This window comes from Pristiophorus japonicus, unplaced genomic scaffold, assembly GCF_044704955.1.
Source record: "Pristiophorus japonicus isolate sPriJap1 unplaced genomic scaffold, sPriJap1.hap1 HAP1_SCAFFOLD_594, whole genome shotgun sequence".
NCBI lineage: Eukaryota > Metazoa > Chordata > Chondrichthyes > Pristiophoridae > Pristiophorus > Pristiophorus japonicus.
The window spans coordinates 162,501-185,239 of record NW_027254503.1 but is presented as its reverse complement, the minus strand read 5'-3'; the positions used below and the strand labels follow the sequence as shown (position 1 = coordinate 185,239).

Below are 22,739 nucleotides of genomic sequence, written 5' to 3'. Positions count from 1 at the left end.
CCGTTTATCCCGACTCTCTGCTTCCTGTCTGCCAACCAGTTCTCTATCCATGTCAGCAGATTACCCCCAATACCATGTGCTTTGATTTTGCACACCAATCTCTTGTGTGGGACCTTGTCAAAAGCCTTTTGAAAGTCCAAATACACCACATCCACTGGTTCTCCCTTGTCCACTCAACTAGTTGCATCCTCAAAAAATTCTAGAAGATTTAACATAAGAACATAAGAAGTAAGAACAGGAGTAGGCCATCTAGCCCCTCGAGCCTGCTCCGCCATTTAACAAGATCATGGCTGATCTGGCCGTGGACTCAGCTCCACTTACCCGCCCGCTCCCCGTAACCCTCAATTCCCTTAATGGTTAAAAAATCTATCTATCTGTGATTTGAATACATTCAATGAGCTAGCCTCAACTGCTTCCCTGGGCAGAGAATTCCACAGATTCACAACCCTCTGGGAGAAGAAATTCCTTCTCAACTTGATTTTAAATTGGCTCCCCCGTATTTTGAGGCTGTGCCCCCTAGTTCTAGTCTCCCCGACCAGTGGAAACAACCTCTCTGCCTCTATCTTGTCTATCCCTTTCATTATTTCAGATTTGTCAAGCATGATTTCTCTTTCATAAATCCACGCTGCGATTTTATCTTTAATAATTGATTCCAACATTTTCCCCACTATTGATGTCAGGCTAACCGGTCTATAATTCCCTGCTTTCTCTCTCCCTACTTTCTTAAAAAGTGGTGTTACATTAGCTACCCTCCAGTCCATACGAACTGATCCAGAGTCGATAGACGGTTGGAAAATGACCACCAATGCATCCACTATTTCTAGGGCCACTTCCTTAAGTACTTTGGGATGTAGCCTATCAGGCCCCGCGGATTTATCGGCCTTCAGTCCCATCAATTTCCCTAACACAATTTTCCGACGAGACCCTCGATCCCCTCGTATTTCCGGAAGGTTATTTGTGTCTTCCTTCATGAAGACAGAACCAAAGTCTTTGTTTAACTGGTCTGCCATTTCTTTGTTCCCCATTATAAATTCACCTGATTCTGACTGCAAGGGACCTACATTTGTCTTCACTAATCTTTTTCTCTTCACATATCTATAGAAGCTTTTGCAGTCACTTTTTATGTTCCCAGCAAACTTCCTCTCATACTCTATTTTCACCCTCCTAATTAAACCCTTTGTCCTCCTCTGCTGAATTCTAAATTTCTCCCAGTCCTCAGGTTTGCTGCTTTTTCTGGCCAATTTATATGCCTCTTCCTTGGTTTTAACACTGTCTTTAACTTCCCTTGTAGCCACGGTTGAGCCACCTTCCCCGTTTTATTTTTACTCCAAACAGGGATGTACAATTGTTGAAGTTCATCCATGTGATCTTTAAATGTTTGCCATTGCCTATCCACCATCAGCCCTTTAAGTATCATTCGCCAGTCTATTCTAGCCAATTCACACCTCATACTGTCAAAGTTACCTTTCCTTAAGTTCAGGACCCTAGTCTCTGAATTAACACTGTCACTCTTCATCTTAATAAAGAATTCGACCATATTATGGTCACTCTTCCCCAAGGGGCCTCGCACAACAAGATTGCTAATTAGTCCTTTCTCATTTCACATCACCCAATCTAGGATGGCCAGCCCAATAGTTGGTCCTCGATATATTGGTCTGGAAAACAATCCCTAAGACACTTCAGGAAATCCTCCTCCATTGTATTGCCACCAGTTTGGTTAGCCCAACCTATATGTAGATTAAAGTCGCCCATGATAACTGCTGTACCTTTGTTGCACGCATCCCTAATTTCTTGTTTGATGCCATCCCCAACCTCACTACCACTGTTTGGTGGTCTGTACACAACTCCCACTAGCGTTTTCTGCCCTTTGGTGTTCCGCAGCTCCACCCATACCGATTCCACATCATCCAAACTAATGTCCTTCATTACTATTGCGTCAATCTCCTCTTTAACCAGCAACACTACACCACCTCCTTTTCCTTTCTGTCTATCCTTCCTGAATGTTGAATACCCCTGGATGTTGAGTTCCCAGCCTTGGTCACCCTGGAGCCATGTCTCCGTGATGCCAATTATATCATATTTGTTAATTACTGCCTGCGCAGTTAATTTGTCCACCTTATTACGAATACTCCTCGCATTGAGGCACAGAGCCTTCAGGCTTGCCTTTTTAACATACTTTGCCCCTTTAGAATTTTGCTGTAATGTGGCCCTTTTTGATTTTTGTCTTGGGTTTCTCTGCCCTCCACTTTTACTTTTCTTCTTTCTATCTTTTGTTTCTGCCCATTCTACTTCCCTCTGTCTCCCTAAATAGGTTCCCATCCCTCTACCATATCAGTTTAACCCCTCCCCAACAGCACTAGCAAACACGTCCCCTCGGACATTGGTTCCGGTCCTGCCCAGGTGCAGAACTGGACTGTGCTAGTCCCACCTCCCCCAGAACCGGTTCCAATATCCCAGGAATTTGAATCCCTCCCTTCTGCACCACTGCTCAAGCCACGTATTCATCTGAGCTATCCTGCAATTCCTACTCTGACTAGCACGTGGTACTGGTAGCAATCCTGAGATTACTACCTTTGAGATCCTACTTTTTAATTTAACTCCTTGCTCCTTAAATTCAGGTTGTAGGACCTCATCCCGTTTTTTACCTATATCATTGGTGGCCATATGCACCACGACAACTGGCTGTTCACCCTCCCCCTCCAAAATGTCCTGCATCCGCTCCGAGACATCTTAACAATTGCATCAAGGAGGCAACATACCATCCTGGAGTCTCGGTTGCGGCCGCAGAAACACCTATCTATTCCCCTTACAATAGAATCCCCTACCACTATCGCTCTCCCACTCTTTTTCCTGCCCTCCTGTGCAGCAGAGCCACCCACGGTGCCATGAACTTGGCTGCTGCTGCCCTCCCCTGATGAGTCATCCCCCTCAACAGCACTCAAATCGGTGTATCTAACCCCGTGCTGTACCTGCCCTGGGAGTGTTTGATGGGACAGTGTAGAGGGAGCTTTACTCTGTATCTAACGCCCTGTACCTGCCCTGGGAGTGTTTGATGGGACAGTGTAGAGGGAGCTTTACTCTGTATCTAACCCCGTACTGTACCTACCCTGGGAGTGTTTGATGGGACAGTGTAGAGGGAGCTTTACTCTGTATCTAACCCCGTGCTGTACCTGCCCCTTCGAGATAAAGCAGTACGACACCGGAATTAACTTGCGGTAGAAATTTTATTAAGTATGTTTATTTTTTAGCACACCGTTAAATGCTCGGTTAATACTGGCACCGGTAACCATGGCGTCAGGAAACAATATTCAATCAAAGGCTCTCCGAACCTAAAGTGGCTGAAAACATTTCCGGTCAGCAATAAAAACACCCGAAATTGTGGAATTATACAAAAATAAAATCTCTCTCTCTTTCTCTCCCTCTGTCTCGAGAGAGAGTGTTCTTCAAAAAAAACCCCATGGGTACGATTCAGTGCACGGAGGTGGCCGAGGACTTCGAAGAGCGCTCTCGGCCCAATCCCTTTTCCCACCCATAAAAGGACGTAGAATATACCCCGCGGGGTCACGAGCAAAGCGCGGACGGAGTGGGTTCGGGGGGTGGGGGGGGGGAAGATGGGGGCGCGAGGGAGAGTTCTCCTCGATGTCCCAGGACCTCAATATTTACCCCTTCCATCAACATTACTTCGCAAAAAACATGAATACATTCGTTGGACGTGCCACTTCATTGTGTGGGATCGTGCTGTGCTAAAATTGACCACAGCTTTTCCCTAACGTTACAACACTTCGGGCGGGAGGGGGATGGGGGGGCAGTGGGTAGTGGGGGAGGGGGGGTTGGCGTATGGGGTAGTACTTTATTGGCCGGGTAGGGTTTCAAGATGTCCTGAGTTGTAGAAACGGTGCTAAACCAACGACTTTGTCTAAGCTGTGTGTCCCTTCTATACGGACCCATATCCAGTAGGTTAGAAAAGTAAAGAACTTACATTAAACTTGTAACGAAACGTGGTTAAACTACACTTGTGGAGCGACTGTGCACAGTTCTGGTCTCCATATCACACTGGGAGTTACTGTGTACAGTTCTGGTCTCCATATCACACTGGGAGTTACTGTGTACAGTTCTGGTCTCCATATCACACTGGGAGTTATTGTGCACAGTTCTGGTCTCCATATCACACTAGGAGTTACTGTGCACAGTTCTGGTCTCCATATCACACTGGGAGTTACTGTGTACAGTTCTGGTCTCCATATCACACTGGGAGTTACTGTGCACAGTTCTGGTCTCCATATCACACTGGGAGTTACTGTGTACAGTTCTGGTCTCTATATCACACTGGGAGTTATTGTGCACAGTTCTGGTCTCCATATCACACTAGGAGTTACTGTGCACAGTTCTGGTCTCCATATCACACTGGGAGTTACTGTGTACAGTTCTGGTCTCCATATCACACTGGGAGTTACTGTGTACAGTTCTGGTCTCCATATCACACTGGGAGTTACTGTGCACAGTTCTGGTCTCCATATCACACTGGGAGTTACTGTGTACAGTTCTGGTCTCCATATCACACTGGGAGTTACTGTGCACAGTTCTGGTCTCTATATCACACTGGGAGTTACTGTGCACAGTTCTGGTCTCTATATCACACTGGGAGTTACTGTGCACAGTTCTTGTCTCTATATCACACTGGGAGTTACTCTGCACAGTTCTGGTCTCTATATCACACTGGGAGTTACTCTGCACAGTTCTGGTCTCCATATCACACTAGGAGTTACTGTGTACAGTTGTGGTCTCTATATCACACTGGGAGTTACTGTGTGCAGTTCTGGTCTCCATATCACACTGAGAGTTACTGTGCACAGTTCTGGTCTCTATATTATTGAAAGAATGAGGCACTGGAGAAGGTGCAACAAAGATTTACCAGGATGATATCAGAACGGAGAGATTATACCAAGCAGGAACGATTGAACAGGTTGAGGCAGATGGAATGGGAAAGGGAACAGGAGAGAGGAGGAGAATGCGAGAAAGGCAATGGGAGGAGAGAGGAGGGGAGGAGAGAGGGAAGGTGAGAAGGAGAGAGGGAAGCAGAGAAGGAGAGAGGGAAGGAGAGAAGGAGAGAGGGAAGGGAGGAGAGAGGGAAGGAGAGGAGGGAGGGAAGCAGAGAAGAAGGAATTGGAGGAGAGAGAGGAGGGGAGGAGAGAGGGAATGTGAGAAGGAGAGAGGGAAGGAGAGAGAGGGAAGGAGAGAAGGAATGAGAGGAGGGGAGGAGAGAGGAAAGGTGAGATGGAGAGAGGGAAGGAGAGGAGAGACAGGGAAGGAGAGGAGAGAGAGGGAAGGAGAGAAAGAGAGAGAGGAGGGGAGGAGAGGGAAGGAGAGAAGGAGAGAGGGAAGGAGAGGAGGAGAGAGAGGAGGGGAGGAGAGAGTTAAGGAGAGAAGGAGAGAGAGGGAAGGGGAGGAGAGAGGGAAAGGTGAGGAGAGAGAGGGAAAGGGGGCGAAGGAGGGAGGGAAGGGGAGAAGGAGAGAGAGGGAAAGGGAGGAGAGAGGGAAGGGTAGAAAGAGAGACGGGAGGGGAGAAGGAGGGAGGGAAGAGGAGAAGGAGAGGGGGAAGGAGAGAAGGAGAGAGAGGGAAAGGGAGGAAAGAGGGAAGGGTAGAAGGAGAGAGGGGAGGGGAGAAAGAGAGAGAGGGAAGGGGAAGAGAGAGGGAAAGGTGAGGAGAGAGAGAGGGAAGGGGGAGAAGGAGGGAGGGAAGGGGCGAAGGAGAGAGAGGGAAAGGGAGGAGAGAGGGAAGGGTAGAAGGCGAGATGGGAGGGTAGAAGGAGAGAGGGGAGGGGAGAAAGAGAGAGAGGGAAGGGGAGAAGAAGAGAGAGGAAGGGAAGAAGGAGTTAGGGGAGGGGAGGAGAGAGAGGGGAGGGCAGAAGGAGAGATGGAAGGAAGGAAGGAGAGAGGGAAGGGGAGAAGGAGCGAGAGGAAGGGGAGGAGGGAGGGAAGGAGCGAGGGGAAGGGGAGGAGAGAGAGGGAAGGGGAAGGAGGGGGGAAGGGGCGAAGGAGAGAGGGGGAAAGGGAGGAGAGAGGGAAGGGTAGAAGGCGAGACGGGAGGGTAGAAGGAGAGAGGGGAGGGGAGAAAGAGAGAGAGGGAAGGGGAGAAGAAGGGAGAGGAAGGGAAGAAGGAGTTAGGGGAGGGGAGGAGAGAGAGGGGAGGGTAGAAGGAGAGATGGAAGGAAGGAAGGAGAGAGGGAAGGGGAGAAGGAGCGAGAGGAAGGGGAGGAGGGAGGGAAGGAGCGAGGGGAAGGGGAAAGAGAGAGGGAAGGGGAGAAGGAGAGAGGGAAGGGGCGAAGGAGCGAGAGGAAGGGGAGGAGGGAGGGAAGGAGCGAGGGGAAGGGGAAGAGAGAGAGGGAAGGGGAGAAGGAGAGAGGGAAGGGGAGATGGGGAGCGAGGGGAGGCAGAGGGCTATTTGAGTTGGTTGATTCCCTGGATTAACAGCAAAAAATGTTTGCTTAAGAAGAACTAACGGCGTTTGCAATCCCTCATTGAGCCGTTGGTTCCAAACCCAACTCCATGCACCCTCCCTCCACCCCTGCTCTTCCCCCACCTCCCCTCTCCGCCTCCCAGCCCCCCAACCAGGTGTCCAGCTCAGATATCGATGTCGCTCGCCATGGGCTCATCCTTCTCCCCCAGGCCCGGCACTTCCACTTGGGCGAGCGTCGTCCCAGCTCCCAGCCGGGTCTCCCGTTGGCAGTGCAGGTAGACGATGACAGGATGGGCAATGGCCAGAGTCACCAGGATGACAAAGCTGATGTTCATCTGTGTCAAAGGAAGGTGAGAATAAGAGCACACTCAGTGGTCTACTTTTCCCGGACCCCACTCACTGTGACGCACGCACCAACGCTGTCTCCGCAAGACCCTGCAAATCCACCCGGGAGGACAGACGCACCAACGTTAGCTCAGTCCTCGACCAGGCCCAACATCCCCAGCATCGAAGCACTGACCACACACTCGACCAGCTCCGCTGGGCAGGGCCACATCATCCGCATGGCCCCCCCCAGACACGAGGCTCCCCAAAGCAAGCGCTCTACTCGGAACTCCTTCACGGGCAAACGAGCCAAAGGTGGGCAGAGGAAACGTTACAGGGACCACCCTCAAAGCCTCCCTGATAAAGTGCAACATCCCCACCGACACCTGGGAGTCCCTGGCCAAAGACCAGTCCCGCCCGGAGTGGAGGAAGTGCATCCGGGAGGGCGCTGAGCACCTCGAGTCTCGTCGCCGAGAGCGTGCAGAAACCAAGCGCAGGCAGCGGAAGGAGCGTGCGGCAAACCAGTCCCACCCTCCCCTTCCCTCAACGTCTATCTGTCCCACCTGTGACAGGGACTGTGGTTCCCGTATTGGACTGTTCAGTCACCGAAGGACTCGTGCTTAGAGTGGGAGCAAGTCTTCCTCGATTCCGAGGGACTGCCGATGATGATGATGATGGTAATATCCGGACACTTCACAGTTGCTGCCTTTGCTGGTTTTATTTTCAAGATGTGGCAATGGACACAAGGCGATCCAGTTGGGATTTTTAAGAAATTATTCATCCCGCAACCATTTGTGTCATACCCGGCTGCCCCTCTGTAAATTCACCAAATTTATTCAATGCATACATAAGAAATAGGAGCAGGAGTAGGCCATAGGGCCCCTCGAGCCTGCTCCGCCATTTAATACGATCATGGCTGATCCGATCATGGACTCAGCTCCACTTCCCTGCCCGCTCCCCTTATCCCCTTATCCCCTTATCGGTTAAGAAACTGTCTATTTCTGTCTTAAATTTATTCAATGTCCCGGCCTCCACAGCTCTCTGAGGCTGAGAATTCCACAGATTTACAACCCTCTGAGAGAAGAAATTTCTCCTCATCTCAGTTTTAAATGGGCGGCCCCTTATTCTAAGACCATGCCCCCTAGTTCTAGTCTCTCCCATCAGTGGAAACATCCTCTCTGCATCCACCTTGTCAAGCCCCCTCATAATCTTTCAAAGAAAAATAGAAAATAGGTGCAGGAGTAGGCTATTCGGCCCTTCGAGCCTGCACCGCCATTCAATGAGTTCATGGCTGAACATGCAACTTCAGTACCCCATTCCTGCTTTCTCGCCATACCCCTTGATCCCCCGAGGAAGTAAGGACGACATCTCACTCCTTTTTGAATATATTTAGTGAATTGGCCTCAACAACTTTCTGTGGTAGAGAATTCCACAGGTTCACCACTCTCTGGGTGAAGAAGTTTCTCCTCATCTCGGTCCTAAATGGCTTACCCCTTATCCTTAGACTGTGTCCCCTGGTTCTGGACTTCCCCAACATCGGGAACATTCTTCCTGCATCCAACCCGTCTAAACCCGTCAGAATTTTAAACATTTCTATGAGATCCCCTCTCATTCTTCTGAACTCCAGAACATGTCACTTTGGGAAAGGCAGTGAGAGAGGAGTTTCAGGGTCAGTCTCAAAGCTGCTTAATATTTATAATTAAACCCCTTGTTAATTGATGCAATATTTAAATTTTGAGCGGGCCCACAGTGAGATTTGAACCCACGACCCCTGGTTTACTCGACCAGTGCTCTAACCCCTGAGCTATGGAGCCACCTCTCATTCTCTGCAATTCCAATGACCCAGGCCTCCCGCTACGCACTGATACTCACATACATGGGGTCATCATTCAAGGGGCCCTTGACCAGCGCGTAGAAAGGGTATTGGAGCAGAGAGACGACGGCCGAGAGAGCCAAGGTCAGTCCGTAGATCTTTCCAAAGTGCCGGGAAGGAAACCTGCCGGGAAGAAGCAGAGAGCGAGAGAGAGAGAGAGAGACGGAGGAGGTTCAGAGTTTCGAGTACACAGCACAGAGAGAGGCCATTGGGCCCAAACAGGGCCAGATGCACCAGCCTTCTCCCAACCCCTCCACTTCACCTCAGCCCCCATCAACATCGCCTTCCCTCCCTTCTCCCTCATGTGTTTATCCCTCCCTCCATTCCTCCATCCCTCTCTCCCTCCCTTCTCTCCTCCCCTCCCTCCCTTCCCTCCCTCCCTCTCTCCCCTCCCTCTCCCCTTTCCTTCCCTCCTCCCCTCCCGCACTTCCCTCCCTCTCACCCTCCCTTCCCTCCCTCCCTCTCTCCCTCCCTTCTCTCCTCCCCTCCCTCCCTTCTCTCCTCCCCTCCCTCCATTCCTCCATCCCTCTCTCCCTCCCTTCTCTCCTCCCCTCCCTCCCTTCCCTCCCTCTCTCTCTCCCTCCCTTCCCTCCCTCTCTCCCTCCCTTCTCTCCTCCCCTCCCTCCCTTCCCTCCCTCCCTCTCTCCCTCCCTTCCCTCCCTCTCTCCCTCCCTTCTCACCTCCCCTCACTCCCTCCCTCTCTCTCTCCCACCCTTCCCTCCTCCCCTCCCTCTCTCCCTCCCTTCCCTCTCTCCCTCCCTTCCCTCCTCCCTTCCCCTCTCTCCCTTCCCTCCCTCCCTCGCTCCCTCCCTTCCCTCCTCCCCTCCCTCCCTTCCCTCCCTCTCTCTCTCCCTCCCTTCCCTCCTCCCCTCCCTTCCTTCCCTCCCTCCCCTCCCTCCCCCTTCCTCTCTCCCTCCCTCCACTCACTCCCTCCCTCTCTCTCTCCCTTCCCTCCCTCCCTCTCTCCCTCCCGTCCCTCCCTCTCTTCCCTCCCTCCCTTCCCTCCCTCCCTCTCTCCTTCCCTCTCTCCCTCCCTTCCCTCCCTCCCTCTCTCCTTCTCTTCCCTCCCTCCCTCTCTCCCTCCCTTCCCTCCCACTCTCCCTCCCTTCCCTCCCTCTCTCCCTCTCTCCCTTCCCTCCCTCCCTCCCTCCCTCTCTCCCTCCCTTCCCTCCCTCTCTTCCCTCCTTCCCTTCCCTCCCTACCTCTCTCCCTCCCTCTCTCCCTCCCTTCCCTCCCTCCCTCTCTCCCTCCCTTCCCTCCCTCCCTTCCTCTCTTCCCTCCCTCTCTTCCCTCCCTCTCTTCCCTCCCTCTCTCCCTCCCTTCCCTCCCTCCCTCCGCTCTCTCCCTCCCTTCCCTCCCTCCCTCTCTCCCTCCCGTCCCTCCTTCTCTTCCTCCCTCCCTTCCCTCCCTCCCTCTCTCCCTCCTTCTCTCCCTCCCTTCCCTCCCTCCCTCTCTCCCTCCCTTCCCTCCCTCTCTCCCTCCCTTCCCTCCCTTCCTCTCTCCCTCTCTCCCTTCCCTCCCTCCCTCTCTCCCTTCCCTCCCTCCCTCTCTCCCTCCCCTCCCTCTCTTCCCTCCCTCCCCTCCCTCTCTTCCCTCCCTCCCTCTCTCCCTCCCTCCCTCCCTCTCTTCCCTCTCTCCCTCCCTTCCCTCCCTCTCTTCCCTCCCTCTCTCCTTCCCCTCCCTCTCTCCCTCCCTTCCCTCCCTCCCTCCCTTCCCTCCCTCTCTTCCCTCCCTCCCCTCCCCTCCCTCTCTCCCTCCCTTCCATACCTCCCTCCCTCCCTTCTCTCCCTCTCTTCCCTCCCTCTCTTCCCTCCCTCCCTCTCTCCCTCCCTCGCTCCCTCCCTTCCCTCCCTCTCTTCCCTCCCTCTCTCCTTCCCCTCGCTCTCTCCTCCCCTCCCCCTGCCCCGCTCCCTCCCTCAGTGGAATGATGAGGCACTGCTGCCCACATTATGTTACAAAGTATTAACCTCACAGGTACAGGCCATTGGGCCCACCCCTTCCGCCCCGGTGTTTATGCTCCTCCCACCCTCTCCATCTCCCCCCCCCCCCCGCCCCATCACTCCATCCGTCTATTCCTTTCTCCCTCATGTGTTTATCCAGCCTCCCCCTTAAATGCCTCGATACTATCCCACCTCAATCCCTCCCTGTGGCAGCGAGTTCCACATTCTCACCGCTCTCTGGGGAATGAAGTGTCTCCTGAATTCCCCGTTGGGTTTATGAGTGACTGTCTGATATTGGTGGGCCCCGAGTTCTGGTCTCGCCCCCACAAGGGGCAACATCATGTCCACGTCACAGTGAAGGCAGGAGTGTGAATGGACTCCTGGTCTCATTATCCCAGATCTAACCGCGTGAGTGCGTGTGAGAGTGTGTGTGTGTGTGTGTATCTGTGTGAGTGCTTGTATGTGAGTGAATGTGAGTGTGTGTATGAGAGGGCGTGTGTGTGAGTGTGTGTAAGTGTGTGTGTGTAAGTGTGTGTGTGTGAGTGTGTGTGTGAGTGTGTGTGTGAGAGTGTGGGTGCGTGTGTGAGTGTGTGTGTGAGTGTGGCTGTGTGTGTGTGTGTGTTTGAGAGAGTGGGTGTGTGTGTGAGTTTGTGTGTGAGTATGTGTGTGTACGTGTGTGTGCATGGGAGTGTGTGTGTGTATGTGTGAGAGAGAGTGTGTGTTGTGAGTGTGTGTGTGTGTGTGAATGTGTGAGAGCATGTGTGTGAGTGTGTATGTGAGTGTGTGCGTGTGAGTATGTGTGAGAGAGTGTGTGAGTGTCAGTGTATGTGTGTGTGTGAGAGTGTTTGTGTCTGTGTGAGTATGTGTGAGTATGTGTGTGAGTGTGTGTGAGAGAGTGTGTGAGTGTGTGAGTGTGTATGTGTGTGCATGAGAGACCATGTGTGTGAGTGTGTGTGTGTGTGTGAGAGAGTATGTGAGTGTGTGTGCGTGAGAGTCCATGTGTGTGAATGTGTGTGTGAGAGAGTGAATGTGTGGGTGTGAGAATGTGTGAGTATGTGTGTGAGAGAGTGTGTGAATGTGTGTGTGTGGATGTGAGTGCGTGTGAGAGAGTGTGAGAGAGTGTGCGTGTGTGTGTGTGAGAGTGTGTGTGAGTGTGTGTGTGAGAGAGTGTGAGAGAGAGAAGTGTGTGAGAGAGAGTGAGAGAGTGTGTGAGAGTGTGAGTGTGTGAGAGTGTGTGAGAAAGAGTGTGTGTGTGAGAGAGAGTGGGAGAGAGTGTGTGTGAGAGTGTGTGTGCGAGAGAGAGTGAGAGAGAATGTGTGCGAGAGAGTGTGTGTGAGAGTGTGTGTGTGAGAGAGTGTGTGTGAGAGAGTGTGTGTGCGAGAGAGAGTGAGAGAGAATGTGTGCGAGAGAGAGTGTGTGAGAGAAAGAGAGTGTGAGTGTGAGAGAGAGTGAGAGTGCCTGTGAGAGAGAGTGAGAGATTGTTTGTGTGAGAGAGAGTGAGAGAGAGTGTGTGTGAGAGAGAGTGTGAGTGTGTGAGAGAGAGTGTTTGTGTGAGAGTATGTGAGAGTGTGTGTGAGAGAGTATGTGAGAGTGTGTGAGAGTGTTTGAAAGTGTGTGAGAGAGAGTGTGAGAGTGTGTGAGAGAGAGTGTGAGTGTGTGAGAGTGTGTGTGAGAGAGTATGTGAGAGTGTGTGAGAGTGTGTGAGAGTGTGTCTGAGAGAGTACGTGAGAGAGTGTGAGAGAGTATGTGAGAGAGTGTATGAGAGAGTACGTGAGAGAGTGTGAGAGAGTATGTGAGAGTGTGTGTGAGAGAGTGTGTGAGAGTGTGTGAGAGAGTGTATGAGAGAGTATGTGAGAGAGTGTATGAGAGAGTACGTGAGAGAGTGTGAGAGAGTATGTGAGAGTGTGTGAGAGAGAGTGTTTGGGAATGTGTGAGAGTGTGTGAGAGAGTGTATGAGAGAGTATGTGAGAGAGTGTGTGAGAATATGTGAGTGTGTGAGAGAGTGTTTGGGAGTGTGAGAGAGAGTGTGAGAGAGTGTATGAGAAAGAGTGTGTGTTTGTGTGAGAGAGACTGTATGAGAGAGAGTGAGAGAGAGAGTGTGTGAGAGAGTGTTTGGGAGTGTGTGAGAGAGAGTGAGAGTGTATGAGAAAGAGTGTGTGTGTGTGTGTGAGAGTGTGTGAGAGAGAGTGTGTGAGAGAGTGTTTGGGAGTGTGTGAGAGAGAGTGAGAGAGAGTGTATGAGAAAGAGTGTGTGTGTGTGTGTGTGAGAGTGTGTGAGAGAGGCTGTGTGAGAGAGAGTGAGAGAGTGAGAGAGTGTGTGAGAGAGTGTTTGGGAGTGTGTGAGAGAGAGTGAGAGAGAGTGTATGAGAAAGAGTGTGTGTGTGTGTGTGTGTGAGAGTGTGTGAGAAAGACTGTGAGAGAGAGTGAGAGATAGACTGTGTGAGAGAGAGTGAGAGAGAGAGTGTGTGAGAGAGTGTTTGGGAGTGTGTGAGAGAGAGTGAGAGAGAGTGTATGAGAAAGAGTGTGTGTGTGTGTGTGTGAGAGTGTGTGAGAGAGACTGTGTGAGAGAGAGTGAGAGATAGACTGTGTGAGAGAGAGTGAGAGAGTGTTTGGGAGTGTGTGAGAGAGAGTGTATGAGAAAGAGTGTGTGTGTGAGAGTGTGTGAGAGAGACTGTGTGAGAGAGAGTGAGAGATAGACTGTGTGAGAGAGAGTGAGAGATAGACTGTGTGAGAGAGAGTGAGAGATAGACTGTGTGAGAGAGAGTGTGAGAGAGTGAGAGAGAGTGTATGAGAAAGAGTGTGTGTGTGAGAGTGTGTGAGAGAGACTGTGTGAGAGAGAGTGAGAGATAGACTGTGTGAGAGAGAGTGTGAGAGAGTGAGAGAGAGTGTATGAGAAAGAGTGTGTGCGTGTGTGTGTGTGAGACTATGTGAGAGAGAGTGAGAGATAGGCTGTGTGAGAGAGAGTGAGAGATAGACTGTGTGAGAGAGAGAGTGAGAGACAGAGTGTGTGAGAGAGACTGTGTGAGAAAGAGTGAGAGTGTGTGTGTGAGAGAGAGAGTGAGAGACAGAGTGTGTGAGAGAGACTGTGTGAGAGTGTGTGAGAGAGAGAGTGTGAGAGAGAGTGAGAGAGTGTGTGTGAGAGAGAGAGTGAGAGAGAGAGTGTGTGAGAGTGTGTGAGAGAGAGTGTGTGAGAGAGAGAGTGAGAGACAGAGTGTGTGAGAGAGACTGTGTGAGAGTGTGTGAGAGAGAGTGTGTGAGAGAGAGAGTGAGAGACAGAGTGTGTGAGAGAGACTGTGTGAGAGTGTGTGAGAGAGAGTGTGTGAGAGAGAGAGTGAGAGAGAGAGTGTGTGAGAGAGACTGTGTGAGAGAGTGTGTGAGAGAGAGTGTGTGAGAGAGAGTGAGAGAGAGTGTGTGAGAGAGAGTGAGAGACAGAGTGTGTGAGAGAGACTGTGTGAGAGAGAGTGAGAGATAGACTGTGTGAGAGAGAGTGTGTGAGAGAGACTGTGTGAGAGTGTGTGAGAGAGAGTGTGTGAGAGAGAGAGTGAGAGAGTGTGTGAGAGAGACTGTGTGAGAGTGTGTGTGAGAGAGTGTGTGAGAGAGAGAGTGAGAGAGTGTGTGAGAGAGACTGTGTGAGAGTGTGTGAGAGAGAGTGTGTGAGAGAGAGAGTGTGAGAGAGAGAGTGAGAGAGACTGTGTGAGAGAGTGTGTGAGAGAGAGAGTGAGAGAGTGTGTGAGAGAGACTGTGTGAGACTGTGTGAGAGAGAGTGAGAGATAGACTGTGTGAGAGAGAGTGTGTGAGAGAGTGTGTGAGAGAGAGAGTGAGAGAGTGTGTGAGAGAGACTGTGTGAGACTGTGTGAGAGAGAGTGAGAGATAGACTGTGTGAGAGAGAGTGTGTGAGAGAGACTGTGTGAGAGTGTGTGTGAGAGAGTGTGTGAGAGAGAGAGTGAGAGAGTGTGTGAGAGAGACTGTGTGAGAGTGTGTGAGAGAGAGTGTGTGAGAGATAGAGTGAGAGATAGACTGTGTGAGAGAGAGTGTGTGAGAGAGTGTGTGAGAGAGAGAGTGAGAGAGTGTGTGAGAGAGACTGTGTGAGACTGTGTGAGAGAGAGTGAGAGATAGACTGTGTGAGAGAGAGTGTGTGAGAGAGACTGTGTGAGAGTGTGTGTGAGAGAGTGTGTGTGAGAGAGAGTGAGAGAGTGTGTGAGAGAGACTGTGTGAGAGTGTGTGAGAGAGAGTGTGTGAGAGAGAGAGTGAGAGAGAGTGTGTGAGAGAGACTGTGTGAGAGAGTGTGTGAGAGAGAGAGTGAGAGAGTGTGTGAGAGAGACTGTGTGAGACTGTGTGAGAGAGAGTGAGAGATAGACTGTGTGAGAGAGACTGTGTGAGAGAGTGAGAGATAGACTGTGTGAGAGAGTGTGAGAGAGTGTGTGAGAGAGAGAGTGAGAGAGAGAGTGTGTGAGAGAGACTGTGTGAGAGAGTGTGTGAGAGAGAGAGTGTGTGAGAGAGAGTGAGAGAGAGTGTGTGAGAGAGAGTGAGAGACAGAGTGTGTGAGAGAGACTGTGTGAGAGAGAGTGAGAGATAGACTGTGTGAGAGAGAGTGTGTGAGAGAGACTGTGTGAGAGTGTGTGAGAGAGAGTGTGTGAGAGAGAGAGTGAGAGAGTGTGTGAGAGACTGTGTGAGAGTGTGTGTGAGAGAGTGTGTGAGAGAGAGAGTGAGAGAGTGTGTGAGAGAGACTGTGTGAGAGTGTGTGAGAGAGAGTGTGTGAGAGAGAGAGAGTGAGAGAGAGTGTGTGAGAGAGACTGTGTGAGAGAGTGTGTGAGAGAGAGAGTGAGAGAGTGTGTGAGAGAGACTGTGTGAGACTGTGTGAGAGAGAGTGAGAGATAGACTGTGTGAGAGAGAGTGTGTGAGAGAGTGTGTGAGAGAGAGAGTGAGAGAGTGTGTGAGAGAGACTGTGTGAGAGTGTGTGAGAGAGAGTGTGTGAGAGAGAGAGTGAGAGATAGACTGTGTGAGAGAGAGTGTGTGAGAGAGTGTGTGAGAGAGACTGTGTGAGAGTGTGTGAGAGAGAGTGTGTGAGAGAGAGAGTGAGAGAGAGTGTGTGAGAGAGACTTTGTGAGAGAGTGTGTGAGAGAGAGAGTGAGAGAGTGTGTGAGAGAGACTGTGTGAGACTGTGTGAGAGAGAGTGAGAGATAGACTGTGTGAGAGAGTGTGTGAGAGAGACTGTGTGAGAGTGTGTGTGAGAGAGTGTGTGAGAGAGAGAGTGAGAGAGTGTGTGAGAGAGACTGTGTGAGAGTGTGTGAGAGAGAGTGTGTGAGAGAGAGAGTGAGAGAGAGTGTGTGAGAGAGACTGTGTGAGAGAGTGTGTGAGAGAGAGGGTGTGAGAGAGAGTGTGTGAGAGAGAGAGTGTGTGAGAGAGAGAGTGAGAGACAGAGTGTGTGAGAGAGACTGTGTGAGAGAGAGTGAGAGATAGACTGTGTGAGAGAGTGTGTGAGAGAGAGTGTGTGAGAGAGAGAGTGAGAGAGAGAGTGTGTGAGAGAGAGTGTGTGAGAGAGAGTGAGAGATAGACTGTGTGAGAGAGTGTGTGAGAGAGAGTGTGTGAGAGAGAGAGTGAGAGAGAGAGTGTGTGAGAGAGACTGTGTGAGAGAGTGTGTGAGAGAGACTGTGTGAGAGAGAGTGAGAGAGAGTGTGTGAGAGAGAGAGTGAGAGAGTGTGTGAGAGAGACTGTGTGAGAGAGAGTGTGTGTGAGAGAGAGAGTGAGAAACAGAGTGTGTGAGATAGACTGTGTGAGAGAGTGAGAGAGAGAGTGTGTGAGAGAGAGAGTGAGAGACAGAGTGTGTGAGAGAGACTGTGTGAGAGAGAGTGAGAGATAGACTGTGTGAGAGAGTGAGAGAGAGAGTGTGTGAGAGAGTGTCTGGGAGTGTGTGAGAGAGAGTGAGAGAGAGTGTATGAGAAAGAGTGTGTGTGTGTGTGTGTGAGAGTGTGTGAGAGAGACTGTGTGAGAGAGAGTGAGAGATAGACTGTGTGAGAGAGTGAGAGTGTGTGAGAGAGAGAGTGAGAGACAGAGAGTGTGAGATAGAGTGAGAGTGTATGAGAAAGAGTGTGTGTGTGTGTGTGTGTGAGAGTGTGTGAGAGAGACTGTGTGAGAGAGTGAGAGATAGACTGTGTGAGAGAGTGTGAGAGAGTGTGTGAGAGAGAGAGTGAGAGACAGAGTGTGTGAGAGAGACTGTGTGAGAGAGAGTGAGAGAGAGTGTGTGAGAGAGAGAGTGAGAGACAGAGTGTGTGAGAGAGAGTGTGTTAATATGGAATCTTGGTCTCTGAGTCCCAGATCTAACGGTGTGTGTATCAATGTTCCCCCTAATTTGTTTTTTGAGCGCGCGGTACCTTTAGACTTGAGAACTGAAGCCTCATTTGCACTTGAACTTCCAGAAGGTAATTGACAAGGTGTCACATAAAAGGTTACTGCACAAGATAAAAGTTCACGAGTTTGGGGATAATATTTTTGCATGGATTGAGGATTGGCTAACGAACAGAAAACAGAGAGTCGGGATAAATGGTTCATTCTCTGGGTGCTGCAGGGATCAGTGCTGGGACCCCAACTATTTACAATCTATATTAACGACTTGGAAGAAGGGACTGAGTGTAACGTAGACAAGTTTGCTGACGATACAAAGATGGGAGGAAAAGCAATGGTGTGAGGAGGACACAAAAAATCTGCAAAAGGACATAGACAGGCTAAGTGAGTGGGCAAGAATTTGTCAGATGGAGTATAATGTTGGAAATTGTGAGGTCATGCACTTTGGCAGAAAAAATCAAAGAGCAAGTTATTATTTAAATGGAGAAAGATTGCAAAGTGCTGCAGTACAGCGGGACCTGGGGGTTACTTGTGCATGAAACACAAAAGGTTAGTATGGAGGTACAGCAAGTGATCAGGAAGGCCAATGGTATCTTGGCCTTTGTTGCAAAGGGGATGGAGTATAAAAGCAGGGAAGTCTTGCTCCAGTTATACAGGGTATTGGTGAGGCCACACCTGGAGTACTGCGTGCAGTTTTGGTTTCCGTATTTACGAAAGGATACACTTGCTTTGGAGGCAGTTCAGAGAAGGTTCACTCGGTTGATTCTGGGGATGAGGGGGTTGACTTATGAGGAAAGGTTGAGGAGGTTGGGCCTCTACTCATTGGAATTCAGAAGGATGAGAGGCGATCTTATCGAAACGTATAAGATTATGAGGGGGGCTCGACAAGGTGGATGCAGAGAGGATGTTTCCACTGATGGGGGGAGACTAGAACTAGGGGGCATGGTCTTAGAATAAGGGGCCGCCCATTTAAAACTGAGATGAGGAGGAATTTCTTCTCTCAGAGGGTTGTAAATCTGTGGAATTCGCTGCCTCAGAGAGCTGTGGGAAGCCGGGACATTGAATATATTTAAGACAGAGATAGATTTTTGAGCGATAAGGGGGCGGGCAGGGAAGTGGAGCTGAGTCCATGATCGGATCAGCCATGATCGTATTAAATGGCGGAGCAGGCTCGAGGGGCCGTATGGCCTACTCCTGCTCCTATTTCTTATGTTGTTCTCTAGATTTGAATATAGGGGTGGGGTGGGGGGTATGATTCAGAAGTTTGCGAACGGCACGTTGGGGGATTCATACAATCACAGATGCTGATGCCCACAACGGATAAGGAAAATAAAAAAAACCCAACGGAGAAGAGACCGACGTCCCCAATAATTGGCGGCAAGTCCCGTGCTGTGCCTCCCCGGACGACTTACGTGATGGCGATAAAGGCAGCATTTCCCCCGTACATGAAGGAACGGTTGATCACCTGCAGGATGAAGGTCACATACTGCACCGTCAGGACAGGAATCGCGGCGCAGACAGAGAAGAGGACGCACTGCATGGCCGTGACAGCGAGCGAGAGCACCGTGGACTTCATATCGGCCAGTCGATTTGAGGCGACGGAATCTGAAGTGGGGGGGTGGGGGGAGGAGTAGCGGGGGAGGGGTAGAGGCGGAGACAAGAGAAAGGAGGTATCAAAATAACAGTAAGTCTCCAAAACCGCCTTTCCCTACACCCCCCTCCGCAACCCGTCCCAGAGTGTTAGGGCCTCCTTCACCCCCCCCCCGGCAATGTCCCCGCATCCCGACCCATCCCACACAGAGCTTCGAAGAACATAAGGAGCAGGAGTAGGCCAACACGGCCCCCTCTCGAGCCTGCTCCGCCATGCGATACGATCGCGGCTGACCCGAGCATGGACTCAGCTCCACTCCCCATAACCCTTCAACTCCCCCGGCAGGACAGACGCAGGGCAACGTTAGCTCAGTCCTCGACCAGGCCCAGCGTCCCCAGCTTCGAAGCACTGAACACACACTCGGCCAGCTCCGCTGGGCGGGGCCACATTGTCCCGCATGGCCCCCCCAGACACGAGACTCCCCAAAGCGAGCGCTCCACTCGGAACTCCTTCACGGGCAAACGAGCCAAAGGTGGGCAGAGGAAACGTTACAAGGGACACACCCCTCAAAGCCTCCCTGATAAAGTGCAACATCCCCACCGACACCTGGGAGTCCCTGGGCCCAAAGACCAGTCCCGCCCGGAGTGGAGGAAGTGCATCCGGGAGGGCGCTGAGCACCTCGAGTCTCGTCGCCGAGAGCGTGCAGAGACCAAGCGCAGGCAGCGGAAGGAGCGTGCGGCAAACCAGTCCCACCCTCCCCTTTCCCTCAACGTCTGTCTGTCCCACCTGTGACAGGGACTGTGGTTCCCGTATTGAGTGTGTGGTGTGATTAAGAACAATGAACATACGAACAATGGCGGACATGTAAAGGTCTTCTGATCTAACGAGTCTGCCCCACACAATTGCGATGACCTTGTGTATCACAACATATACACTCCGCCCAGACTGTTCAGAGAAGGTTCACTCGGTTGATTCCGGGGATGAGGGGGTTGACTTATGAGGAAAGGTTGAGGAGGTTGGGCCTCTACTCATTGGAATTCAGAAGAATGAGAGGTGATCTTATCGAAACGTATAAGATTATGAGGGGGTTCGACAAGGTGGATGCAGAGAGGATGTTTCCACTGATGGGGGAGACTAGAACTAGGGGGCACGATCTTAGAATAAGGGGCCGCCCATTTAAAACTGAGATGAGGAGGAATTTCTGCCCCAGAGAGCTGTGGAGGATGGGTCATTGAATATATTTAAGACGGAGATAGATGGATTTTTGAGCGATCAGGGAGTCAAGGGTTATGGGGAACGGGCGGGGAAGTGGAGCTGAGTCCATGATGAGATCAGCCTCATCATCGTCATCATAGGCAGTCCCTCGGAATCGAGGAAGACTTGCTCCCACTCTTAACATGAGTCCTGAGGTGACTGAACAGTCCAATACGGGAACCACAGTGCCTGTCACAGGTGGGACAGACAGACGTTGAGGGAAGGGGAGGGTGGGACTGGTTTGCCGCACGCTCCTTCCGCTGCCTGCGCTTGGTTTCTGCACGCTCTCGGCGACGAGACTCGAGGTGCTCAGCGTTCTCCCGGATGCACTTCCTCCACTCCGGGCGGGACTGGTCTTTGGCCAGGGACTCCCAGGTGTCGGTGGGGATGTTGCACTTTAGTTGGCATGCAGGTACAGCAGGCGGTGAAGAAGGCAAATGGTATGTTGGCCTTCATAGCGAGAGGATTTGAGTATCGGAGCAGGGAGGTCTTGCTGCAGTTGTACAGGGCCTTGGTGAGGCCACACCTGGAGTATTGTGTTCAGTTTTGGTCTCCTAATCTTAAGAAGGACGTTCTTGCTATTGAGGGAGTGCAGCGAAGGTTCACCAGACTGATTCCCGGGATGGCTGGACTGACATATGAGGAGAGACTGGATCGACTGGGCCTGTATTCACTGGAGTTTAGAAGGATGAGAGGGGATCTCATAGAAACATATAAAATTCTGACGGGATTGGACAGGTTAGATGCAGGAAAAATGTTCCCGATGTTGGGGAAGTCCAGAACCAGGGGTCACAGTCTAAGGATAAGGGGTAAGCCATCTAGGACTGAGATGAGGAGAAACTTCTTCACTCAGAGAGTTGTTAACCTGTGGAATTCCCGACCGCAGAGAGTTGTTGAGGCCAGTTCGTTGGATATATTCAAGAGGGAGTTAGATATGGCCCTTACGGCTAAAGGGATCAAGGGGTATGGAGAGAAAGCAGGAAAGGGGTACTGAGGTGAATGATCAGCCATGATCTTGTTGAATGGTGGTGCAGGCTCGAAGGGCCGAATGACCTACTCCTGCACCTATTTTCTATGTTTATCAGGGAGGCTTTGAGGGTGTCCCTGTAACGTTTCCTCTGCCCACCTTTGGCTCGTTTGCTGTGAAGGAGTTCCGAGTAGAGCGCTTGCTTTGGGGAGTCTCGTGTCTGGGGACCATGCGGACAATGTGGCCCTGCCCAGCGGAGCTGGTCGAGTGTGGTCAGTGCTTCGATGCTGGGGATGTTGGGCCTGGTCGAGGACTGAGCTAACGTTGGTGCGTCTGTCCTCCCAGGGGATTTGCAGGATCTTGCGGAGACATCGTTGGTGGTATTTCTCCAGCGAATTGAGCTGTCTGCTGTACATGGTCCACGTCTCTGAGCCATACAGGAGGGCGGCTATTACTACAGCCCTGTAGACCATGAGCTCGGTGGTAGGTTTGAGGGCCTGGTCTTCAAACACTCTTTTCCTCAGGCCGTCGAAGGCTACACCGGTGCACTGGAGGCGGTGTTGGATCTGGTGGTCAATGTCTGCTCTACACATTACCAGTTCATCCACTAGGCTCACAGCTGCATACCTCATCGCGGATGGCCCAGACCCAACTGGCTGGGGTTTTATTGAGTGTTGTTGAACATCACATGACTGGCTAGGCCACTCACAATGCAACAGCTCTACAAACCTGTGAGCAGACACTTAGTGCAATTATATCGGGCCCTGGTGTGACCTGGAGTATTGTGTACAGTTTTGGTCTCCTTACCTAAGGAAGGATATACTCGCCATAGAGGGAGAGCAGCGAAGGTTCACCAGACTGATTCCTGGGATGGGGGGATTGCCCTATGAGGAGAGATTGAGCAGACTAGGCCTGTATTCTCGAGAGTTTAGAAGAATGAGAGGTGATCTGATTGAAACATACAAAATTCTTACAGGGGCTTGACAGGGTAGATGCAGGGAGGGTGTTTTCCTCGAGGCTGGGGAGTCTAGAACCAGGGGTCACACAGTCTCAGGATAAGGGGTCGGCCATTTAGGACTGAGATGAGGAGAAATGTCTTCACTCAGAGAGGGGTGAATCTTTGGAATTCTCTTCCCCAGAGGGCTGTGGAGGCTCAGTCTTTGGGTATATTCAAGGCAGAGGCCGATAGGATTTTGGGGCCCAATTTTGGCCATGACTTGCTCCAATTTTTTTGGAGTAAGTTGGTTTTTCTGGAGTAAGTTAAAAAACGCCATTTTCCCCAACAAACTTACTCCGGAGTAACTCAATTAGGTACGATTTTTTTTTTTAGTTACGTTTTTTTTCCCCAAGAGCCGGGGTGTTACCAGGCACTTACTCCAAATCGACTCAGCGCACGTGGTCAGCTCTGAAAAACCTTGCGGGTAAGTTAAGGAATTAGTGCGGGTTAGTACATTTAAAGCACCAAGACCGACAAAGCACGAAACAAAGGTCAAAAAGTAATAAGCAACTCGTTAACAAATAAAAAAAATAGAAGTCCTACTTGTGCCAGAAACAAGTTTATTTTTGTAATGCAGGACACGTTGGGAGAGCGAGGAGCATGCGCGCAGACTCCACGGCGCATGCGCGCAGACTCCACGGCGCATGCGCGCAGACTCCACGGCGCATGCGCGCAGACTCCCAGAAGTGCTTTCTGCACCGGCCTGTTGCTCCGCCTGCCCCCGCTGCCCCCCCACCCCCCCCCCCCGCCCCCCCCCACACGCCGCGCTGGGACACTGGAGACTCGGCAGAGCGGGCAGGATGGGGACGCTTTTTTTTCGCCGCCATTTCCAGCGCGCAAAGTCGACGCATTTAAGGTAAGTGCACCGAAAAAAAAAGGGGGTTGGGGGAAATTGGACCCCTGGACCCTAAGGGAATTGTGGGATGTGGGGGCAGTGCAGGAAAGTGGAGTTGAGCTCGAAGATCAGCCGTGATCTCATTGAATGGCGGAGCAGG

At 51.4% G+C, this 22,739-nt stretch overlaps 1 protein-coding gene and 1 non-coding gene across 2 annotated transcripts in view; both read right to left on the bottom strand.

Annotated features, from left to right (window-relative positions):
* Positions 1-6,042: 6,042 nt before the first annotated feature.
* Positions 6,043-22,739, bottom strand: part of LOC139255297 (equilibrative nucleobase transporter 1-like) — an 18,275-nt gene continuing 1,578 nt past the window's right edge. Inside the window, exons 2-4 of the mRNA XM_070873896.1 lie at positions 18,348-18,540; positions 8,654-8,777; positions 6,043-6,792 (exon numbers count right to left, since the gene is read on the bottom strand). Coding sequence (XP_070729997.1) covers positions 6,622-6,792; positions 8,654-8,777; positions 18,348-18,540 — 488 coding nt within the window. The 3' untranslated portion in view covers positions 6,043-6,621. The remainder of the gene's footprint in view (positions 6,793-8,653; positions 8,778-18,347; positions 18,541-22,739) is intronic.
* On the bottom strand, positions 8,522-8,595 carry trnat-agu (transfer RNA threonine (anticodon AGU)). Its single transcript has one exon. It is a non-coding gene; the product is annotated as a tRNA-Thr (tRNA).